This window comes from Egretta garzetta, unplaced genomic scaffold (assembly GCF_000687185.1).
Source record: "Egretta garzetta isolate BGI_Z169 unplaced genomic scaffold, ASM68718v1 scaffold94, whole genome shotgun sequence".
Classification (NCBI taxonomy): domain Eukaryota; kingdom Metazoa; phylum Chordata; class Aves; order Pelecaniformes; family Ardeidae; genus Egretta; species Egretta garzetta.
The window spans coordinates 5,258,530-5,267,573 of NW_009259683.1; the positions used below are offsets into that span (position 1 = coordinate 5,258,530).

At 39.2% G+C, this 9,044-nt stretch overlaps 1 protein-coding gene across 1 annotated transcript in view; it reads right to left on the reverse strand.

The window, feature by feature from the left end:
• The window catches only part of TAX1BP1 (Tax1 binding protein 1), a 66,901-nt gene that overhangs the window by 5,432 nt on the left and 52,425 nt on the right, over window positions 1–9,044 (reverse strand). The window contains exons 15-16 of the mRNA XM_009638596.2: window positions 7,702–7,876; window positions 7,188–7,336 (exon numbers count right to left, since the gene is read on the reverse strand). Of these exons, the coding sequence (XP_009636891.1) occupies window positions 7,188–7,336; window positions 7,702–7,876 (324 nt within the window). The remainder of the gene's footprint in view (window positions 1–7,187; window positions 7,337–7,701; window positions 7,877–9,044) is intronic.

A 9,044-nucleotide genomic window follows, 5' to 3' on the forward strand; every position in this document is an offset into this window, starting at 1 on the left:
TTTTTAAAAAAAACCATTTGGGTTACTGCGAGTCACTGGGTAAGAGAAAATTGTTTATGTCTTTTGTTCTTCCTTTCAACTTCTGGCAAGTGTGACACCCAGCCACGTACAAATACAACACTCCTCCTCATTCCTTTTTGGAAAACTGACTTGAAAAAGAGCCTACAATGCTTTCCTCTACACGGGCTCGCATGCGCTATGCTGCATTGCTCCCTGGTAGGCACCACCTTCAACAAGAGGCAAGCGCAAGTTATTAACTGTTTAGAAAAAAGGCTTTTCTGATGTCAAAGTGACATTGTTTGGTATGTCCTAAGGATACAGCTTTCTCGTGACCCAGTTCGATTAACTGTACAAATCGTACTGCACGTTCCTTACACCAGCTTCTGACCTGTGCAGACAACACCACCACTAAACACGTGCTGATACTCTGCTCTTACGATACAGAAAGTCTGTCTCTTCAGTGTACTTTTGCTCTTGGCCAAGTACATAAAGATCAATTCTTAACCTGTTGTTATGCTCAACCCAAAGAAGAGGAATGCAGATCTCAAAGCACACCTCAAAAGCACGTGTTACAGAGATTATTGTATAATGAAAGAATGGTCACGCGGTAACAATGAGAACTTCATCTTAGCCTGGGAGCATTTCCCAGTGATTCCACTCACAAGTTACACTGAAGAGCCCACAATCACCAATAACTGAAAATTCTGGGCTAACTTGGAACTTCTGGCAAACACAGAAAATGTCCCACAGCACGGGACTCCAACCGCTGTCTGTTTCTGTCATTCCAGATGGACAGAACTCCTGAAGCGTACCCTGTGAACCAGAGGACTCCATGAAGGGAGGACAGATCTTGCTCATTTGGGTTCACAATCACTTAGTGCCCCGTTTCCTCCAGCTACCATAACCAATGATACATTCTTTGTTCTTACAAATGATGTTACAGATGCTTTTCAACCTGACATTTAAAAACGCGTCACTCTCCCATGGTAGAACAAACCACCCCCCGAAGACTCAGAAGCCGAGATGAGAAGGCTGGTTGAAGCCGCTTTACAGAAGGAGTCTGACAATAATTGCCGTGACGCCTGGCCCCAGTGGCTCAGCCCATGCTGTATTTTAAGCATAGGCATCAGCTTACTCTCAAGACCCCACGGTGGAGTCATCCAAGTTATCTGGATGGAAGCCGACACTCCATATTTTGAGAAAGGGACAGTTCAATCTGCCCTTTGTGCAGACCGAGAGCCAGCTTTCTTGCGCTCTACGCTGATGACCAGGGACGCTGCTGCACGCACTCAGTCCAAGACCTCCACAGCGCCCTGCAGCGATGTAACACAGTTGATACGTGGCCGCAGGTCCTTACGAAAAGAGCCTGGTAGCACATACCCACAGGCTGACCCTGTGGTTGTGTAGCGTAACAAGCGCCAGGCCTTCTGAAGTCAGAAGTTGGGATATCCTGGTTAATGAAATTATAAGGGATGCCTCTAACATCATGACTTAACTAACAGCACTGGACTGTAACTCTGACTCTCGAAAATTGCCACAATGGGTTCCACAGATTGCATGTATCACAAAGATAAATGCAGTATTACACAATAAATAAAAGGCGGGTAAAAAAGAGGGGGTTTGCCACTAACAGAAGAAAAAGAAGGGAAAGCCTGACATTAACTGTCAGAAATAAGCGCAGCTCACCTAGTTTTACCAAAACTAACCCATTTTGTCTCAAGTACTGCTTTCACGATTGCGATTGTAATCAGTTCCCAGACTGCCAAACAGAAATTAGAAACAAAGCCATGGGACACTGTACAAAAACCACAGGCTTGAACAATCCCCGTCCCCGATTTCTACAGATCATTTTAACGTGCAACAGCAAGCGAAGCGATGCCCATCTTAAGCTTTAAACAATAAACAAACAGCCGCACCGCTAACGTAGAGCGCAGGTAAGCTGGAAAGAAAAGTACATACATTTTCTTTCTGTGATTCGGCTCTGCTGCGTGAGTGAAATCAAACAAAGTCTTTTAGGTGTCCCTACCTCTCTGCAAGCAGTCTGCTCTCCCAAGGGGTGCCTGGATACCAACTGCTCCTTCTGTGTCTACCCTGTAGAAAAGGCCGTAATTGGCTGCCAGGGTAAGATCAGGCTAATGAAGTATAGCGGGTTTTTTTTTGCTAGAAGAAAAGGCCATTTTGGATTCATCTCAAAAAAGTACCCTGACCTGGTTGTCAGTTGCCAAAAGTTACACCCCCCACCCCCCACAAATTTACTGTGACTAACAACATTGTTTAAGAGTCTCAGGATAGTTATTCTGGGCTTACTGCCAACTAATCAGGACTACATTTCTAAAACTCACACTTTAGTATTAAATATATATGCTTTGTTTATGGATCTCTCCCATACATACCTTCCTCTAGAAATTATTTGCTCCAAATGATTACATTTTGGTCAATTACGGGAGCATGAGCAAATGGAAAGTTAGTGCTGAGTAGATGACGGCAGGAACTTGTGGCAAGTCAACTATTCTACATAAAATCACCATTGTATGTGTGCTCATCTGGCATGATTAACACAGACCGGCTTATCCCTCTCAGAAATCATGGTTTAATTGGCCTAAGAGTTCCAAAAGCCAAAGCTATGAAGAATTCCAGAAAGCCTTCAAGTCATACCAAACGGATGGCTTTTCATGTCAACCAAATATATGGAAGAGCCCATTCCCAAGGAACAAAGTTTTGGGAGAAACAAAATCAGAACACAACAGCAATGTTAAACCAAAATTCTGAAGCATTTGCAGATGTATCCTTACTTGGACTACAACTCAGAGTAAATGAAGACAGTGGAAGCAGCATAAGCTACCGTACAGCGGGAGAGTCGCCATCACCTGATCTTATACTGCTACTCAAGGTAACGGCCAGTAACAAAGATGTCTTCACCTTGAAAGGGAAGCCTACTACACTTGGGGTCAGAGCAAACAGCGTTCTCCTTAGGAATGTGGAAACTAAGTTCAGGTCACATTAGGAGCAAATGCCTCAGCAGAAGGATCATCTCAATCATGAGCTTTTTTAACTCATCAGTAGGAAAGACAAATTTGTAGAGGGTTACAAAGACAGCAGCTGTACTCCACAGACTTGAAGATCAAACCATTAGCTGCACATCCAGAAGCATCCCCACAAAAATAATTCATGCACAACTTTAGCATGAGAATAATCCTTTTAAAGTGAGCTTAGGCCATCTGTGATGTCTTTCCTTCTATGAATGGGCATGGTACACACCCTGGCACCCATTCAGTACTATAGGGCTATGCAAACATCCTGCTTCACTGGGCCAAATGTGCTCTTAAGGAGAGTACAGAATTTGTGACACTGGAACGAGAAAGCAGCAGTGAGTGAATAGAGCCCAAGCCGGCACCCTTCTTCACCATCACTAACCAAAAAGGACAGTTACTGTCTTGTGCTATACCTCTAATCTATTAATATATAATTGAAAGTCTCACATTTCCTCCTCGGGATAGGTAGGAAGATCAACCAAGGGTGTCTCACTGAGATTTTTTAAGAGGTGTATTGCTAAGAAGTACACACAACGGCAGCCACATTAGCTCAACAGGCTGACAGTTTTCCTTCATTGGGAAGGGAAATGGGGAAAAACCTTTCTGTTGATGTAGAAAACCACAGTTAATCCATATCAGTAAGCAATTTACAGTTCTAATGACACAGAACAGAAACGTGATCTTTTTAATATATTGCAGACACAGCACCACAAGTTCACTATCTTTTTCAGTACAAGACGGAAAGCATATAAATGGATCATTACCCAGGAACACAAGATTCCTTTATGCAAAAGTAAACTCAGCACCTCAAACAAGTCTGTTACAAGATTGATGAAGAAAAAGGTTGCATTAAAAAAAAAAAAGAAAAAAACCAAATAAAAGCCAAAAACACCTCATGAAGACTTTGCAAAACCAAGAAGACAAGTGGGATTCTGGTATAGAAGGTTTGCATCAATTTGGACAGGTCCAAGATGTTTCACTAAAGGGGGCAATTTCAGTTCAAGTAAAAGAATGAAGTTTTACCACCAAAAACAGAACTACAGAGTCCTGACTTTCTCTGGATTTGTCTTGCATTCCCCCTAACACCTCTCCCCCTGCATCATCTCACGTTCTCTTCGTATTTAGTTGGATTATTGACCATTTGCAGCCATACTCAGGCTAATGAGGCAGCTGTCAGCTGCCTGTTAGAACACGAATTTATTAGTGTGTCTCAATTCTCCCACGCAATTGTCAAAAAACCTGTAGGAAGTCACTATCTAACACCTCTACCATGTCAAACATGGCTGAAGTTAGCAGAAGAAAGCAAAAATAATACCCAGAAAGAAACAGAAAATGGGGGCAGGACAGCAAAACAAAAATCTGAACAAACTGGAAGAGAATTCTGTTTTGAGCAAACACCAGAGTTCAGATAACAGAAAACGGGTACTCCACTTACATCAACTCACAGCACAAATAATGCTGTATGAATTGTTTAAGTGCCGGAATGGTCCAGTGAAGACAAAGGCTTTAAAAACTCGAGGACTGTACCTTCAAAGGTCCCTTCCAACCTAAACTATTCTATCATTCTATGACTATCAACACATAGAGTGGAAAGGTGCAAATGGACAAATGCACAAAGACAAATTCTAGATTCTTCCCCTGGTGCTAAGGAAGACATGTCGCAGTTGGAAATAGAGTAACTCCACACTTACAATGACAGAAGGTCAAGGTAGTAACAGTTGCAGAGATGTGGTTTGTAGGTTTGAAGCAACTCTACCTAATTGCCTGTCCAGAAAACACTTCTGGAAGAAGCATTCCAGTTTTCTCCTCTGTCATCCAGATCGTTTATGAAGTTACTGAACTGCACCAGAATGTAAGAGCAGCAACTACAGCAGGTAAGTTTGACTTGCTAGACTGCACCCCCCGCCCTAGTTTGCTGACCTATTCCTTAGGTTAGATGAATATCCTAAAGGAAAGGAGGTCCCGTTTCTGGCCTTCATTCCATAGAAGCAAGTCACAAAGCTTTTCTCACGTGTGCATGCACATACTTCCCTACTCTCACCTTACAGACTGAAAAAAGCCTATTTTAGTCATACCTGAAAAGTCTGTTTACAGCTGTGTGTATAGCACCTCTACTTCATTCTCCTATGATTCACAATATTGGCCCGGGGTCTCAAAGATCTGTCACCTTAGATAAGTAATATAGACATGTTCATCATCATAGGCAAAGCACCACCAAAACAGCCATGAACTGGTGGAAGTGGCTACAACACGTTCTTAAATGAATATAACACATAGTAGGAATAAGGAGAGGAAGATGACAGAAGTCCATACCATAGTAATATTTTAAATAAAGCAGCAAGACTACCAATCCTTTTCTTCTGGGAGGGAATCCTCCTCCAACAAAAGGCTCTACGTCTTACTGGTTTAAAAACGCACAGAATTACATCTTAAACAGCTTATTTTAAAAGCCAGTACAACAAATGGTAATCTCTTAATACCTATCATTTTATACCTGCTGTTTCTTCTGCACAAGCAACAGGCTCTCCCTTATAATGAATTACCTACATATATGAAAGTTTTCCCTGGTTATTTCTTTAAATACTACATAGGAACTGTTTTATCTTTGGCATATTACTAAGTCTCTCTAGAAACTTCATGCAACTACTCATTTCCATGGGAATTTGTACACTACACATATGGTCTATTTTTGGGAGGAGCAAGCAACTGATTCTCATTTGAAAGTAAAAGAATAAAGATATAAATTATTTGATTTAAAGGCACCTTTTCTCAAGTTGAACTTTATTTAAGCCTGTTATATTCCATTTCATTACAAAAATCCAAGCTGTGTCAGCAAATGAGCACAAGACTCTAGCACTGTTTCTCTTGGGTTTGCAAGAGGGCAAAGCACATAGATCAGAAAGAACACCCTGCTAATTAAACTGAAGCAGATGACTAAAGAAGAGAAGAGCTTGTCATATGCAGTATCTACGTCAAGAATGATCAGATTAAATATGCAAAATGTGAAGTAAAGGTGGGCAACAGCATTAAGCTCACATTCTAGATCTCAAACAGGCTGCGGAAGTTCTGACAGTTTCTCTAATTATTCACAGTAATGGACATTGGGGGCAAAAGGTAGGAGGGAGAAATACATTTTTCTCCATTATTGGTGCTGAGCACCAGGGCTAAAATCATGCCTGTCTGAACACTGATCAGCTTCTGCAAAGGTTAATAGCAATTAAATGTGGCAAACTAGACTAAATGAGAAACAGGTCATGATACCACTGTACTTGCAAAGAGCAGAATACTTTGCAGAAAGGTATTTCTTGTTTAATATTTTTGAAGGTGCAAGAGTATTTAGAATAAGAAAGAGTAATAAGTCTGTTCCTGTTCAAATGAAGACATACAGTCCAGTTTATTACAGAAGCCAATTTACTAAAACCATATCTTATACCAGGACGTGCAAGCTAACTGTATTAAAAAGAAAGGCTAACCAGTATCCACTTAAAACATACAAATCCCTAAAAAAGAAATCAGTGAGAATCTGTCACTTTCAGTTTAATCAGCTTTAGATAACAGTCAACCAGCTCTTCCACGTACATGACTAACAGCAAAAAACATTCAAAATGGAAAGTAATAAACACAGATTCGCAAAAGAGAACAAAAGACTAATACGTTAGAATGGAGTACCTAATACGATACAAATTTTCACTCTGCATTTGACTGAAAAAATGGTATCAGAATCCTTTAAATTTTTATTTGTTCTGTTGCAATTTACTTCCTACATACAAATTATAAAGCGAGGAAGACATGGCTACATTTTGAGCCCTCGTTCTACCACACAGGAGAGAAAAATCAGAATGAGTTGAGATGACTTTGATTTTTCTACTCCAGTGTTTAAAAAGATTAAGAAGCTACTGTCCTAATACCGAAACAAGCTGTCAGTAACTCCAGAGACTGAGGGAACAAGTATATTATCATCAATTGATGTGCAGAGTTTCCTCCTTCAAAGCAAGCAAAATTCACCTAAAACATTCTTTAGGCAAAAGAAAAGTCAAATCTGGATTTATGTAACAATAAATCAGGCTTATCAGATACTGAAAAACCTATGTGCAACTCTTGATTACTCATTAGTAAACATATCAAGGAAAAAAATTAATAAAAAAGGTAACTTGCGTTGCTATCCTCAGGATCTTCTAAACCATCGGGCCGACTAAGATTGCGTGAAGGCTGACTACAGACTACATCATCTTCTAGCTCCCAAAAGGAAGTTCGAACAGGTGGTCTTTGGATCTCATCAGGATTAAAAGCACCATCTGCTCCATCTGAAGAAAAATTAATTAGAGCATCTTTGTTGAGTAAAGTTTGTATTTTGAGATTACAGATGTGCTACCCTACATTTAAAAAAAAAAAAAAAAAAAAAAAACCTAAACACATTTGCAGTTTAGATAATAGAAAACAACAGAAATCACCTTTTAAAGGTGCTTCTTTAAAACTTTGTCTACCTCATTGATTCTCATCAGTAAAATAAAGGCACTTTATTAAATTCTCATCAATCAATAAAGGCTCTGTACACCAGTATAAAGACTGTTGGCACTTAACCTGCATTAAATAAGCCACTGCTTTTGAAACAGTGAGAGGGAACTTATACTGGGGGGTGGGTGGGGTAGGGGGTGTGGAATTTACTTACCTCTTCTTTCCTGAATTGCATAAGGGTTTCCAAATTGCAGTACTGGTAGTCTGCTTGGCACTGCCGGAACTGGTCCATTTTCCTCCGAATACGGGTTGCGAAAATGTAATGTCGGTTGCGGTATCTGTCCTTCCATCATCCTTCCAGCTTGATTTCCCGGTGTCCTGCCAAGTTCCTAAATAATGCAAAGTTTAAAATGTAATTAACCTATGGAGTCCTAGCAAAGTTTGAAGTTCTAATGAAATATTTGTTTTTAAAAATACATCTGCTAACCTTCACACTACCTCTTCGTCTTGCTGTATTGCCAAATATACCATACAGACCAAAAATAGTCAATGAAGAAAAGAAAACGCAATGAAGATATTTTAAAGATTTTTTTTTTTCTCGTTTTGTCATCAGCTAATTCAAATTATTTAAACAGAATGGCCACATTTTTCAAGGAAGAGCTGCATCCTTTTTAAAATTAAGAAAAAAATCAGTTGAATAGGTAAAGAATGGGTGGATTAACAATAACAATTAAAGATAAGGAGCAGTGAGGAAAGTTTTTAAAAGTTACAATTAAAAATAAAATCATTCTTTTTTTCATATCATACCATACCATTCAAGAATGCACTGTTTTAGTTTGTGAAGTATATCTACAGACATACTTGACTTAATTCCCTATGAATCTGTGAGTGTCCTTACATTCAAAAAAAGACAGACTGTACACTATTAAGAAAATTACAATCTAAATGTAAATCAAAGGGAGAAGGGAAAAAAAAGAGAATAAAGTAATGAGACAGGCTGACATGTTAAGCAGTGGTTTCTACATCAATAGCATGACGTTGTCAGCTATCTTAGTGGGCATGAGGAAAAGGCTAGTTTGAAGAAAATATCATTACTCAGCGGAAATATCCCTCCAAAATGTAACAAAACAGCATGGAAAAAAGCACACAAGTATGCACATCTGAAAATATAACAGAAAAATGATGAAACATGGTCTCACAGATCAATTCATGATACCTGAATAGGGGAGGAAAGACGACAGAGAATGGTAGGCTTAAATGGCCTGCTTTATTTATTTCTGTTGTTTAAATATTTATATCAGAAAGGCAATTAATTCTTTCAGAAAAGCTCAAAAAGAACTCTTCAAAAAATTAATATACTTAAAATTCTAGATTCTTGCATATAATCCATAGAGACAGTAATTATTATAAGCTACTAAAGGAGTTTTATAACTTCTAAACCATTAAAACTCTAAGTCAATATATATGTTATAAGACAGTAATTAAAGTGACTTAAGTGTGGTCAGTGCATCAGCTGTAATTCATCCAAAGAAAAGTACTTCTCATCCTTCCATTTAA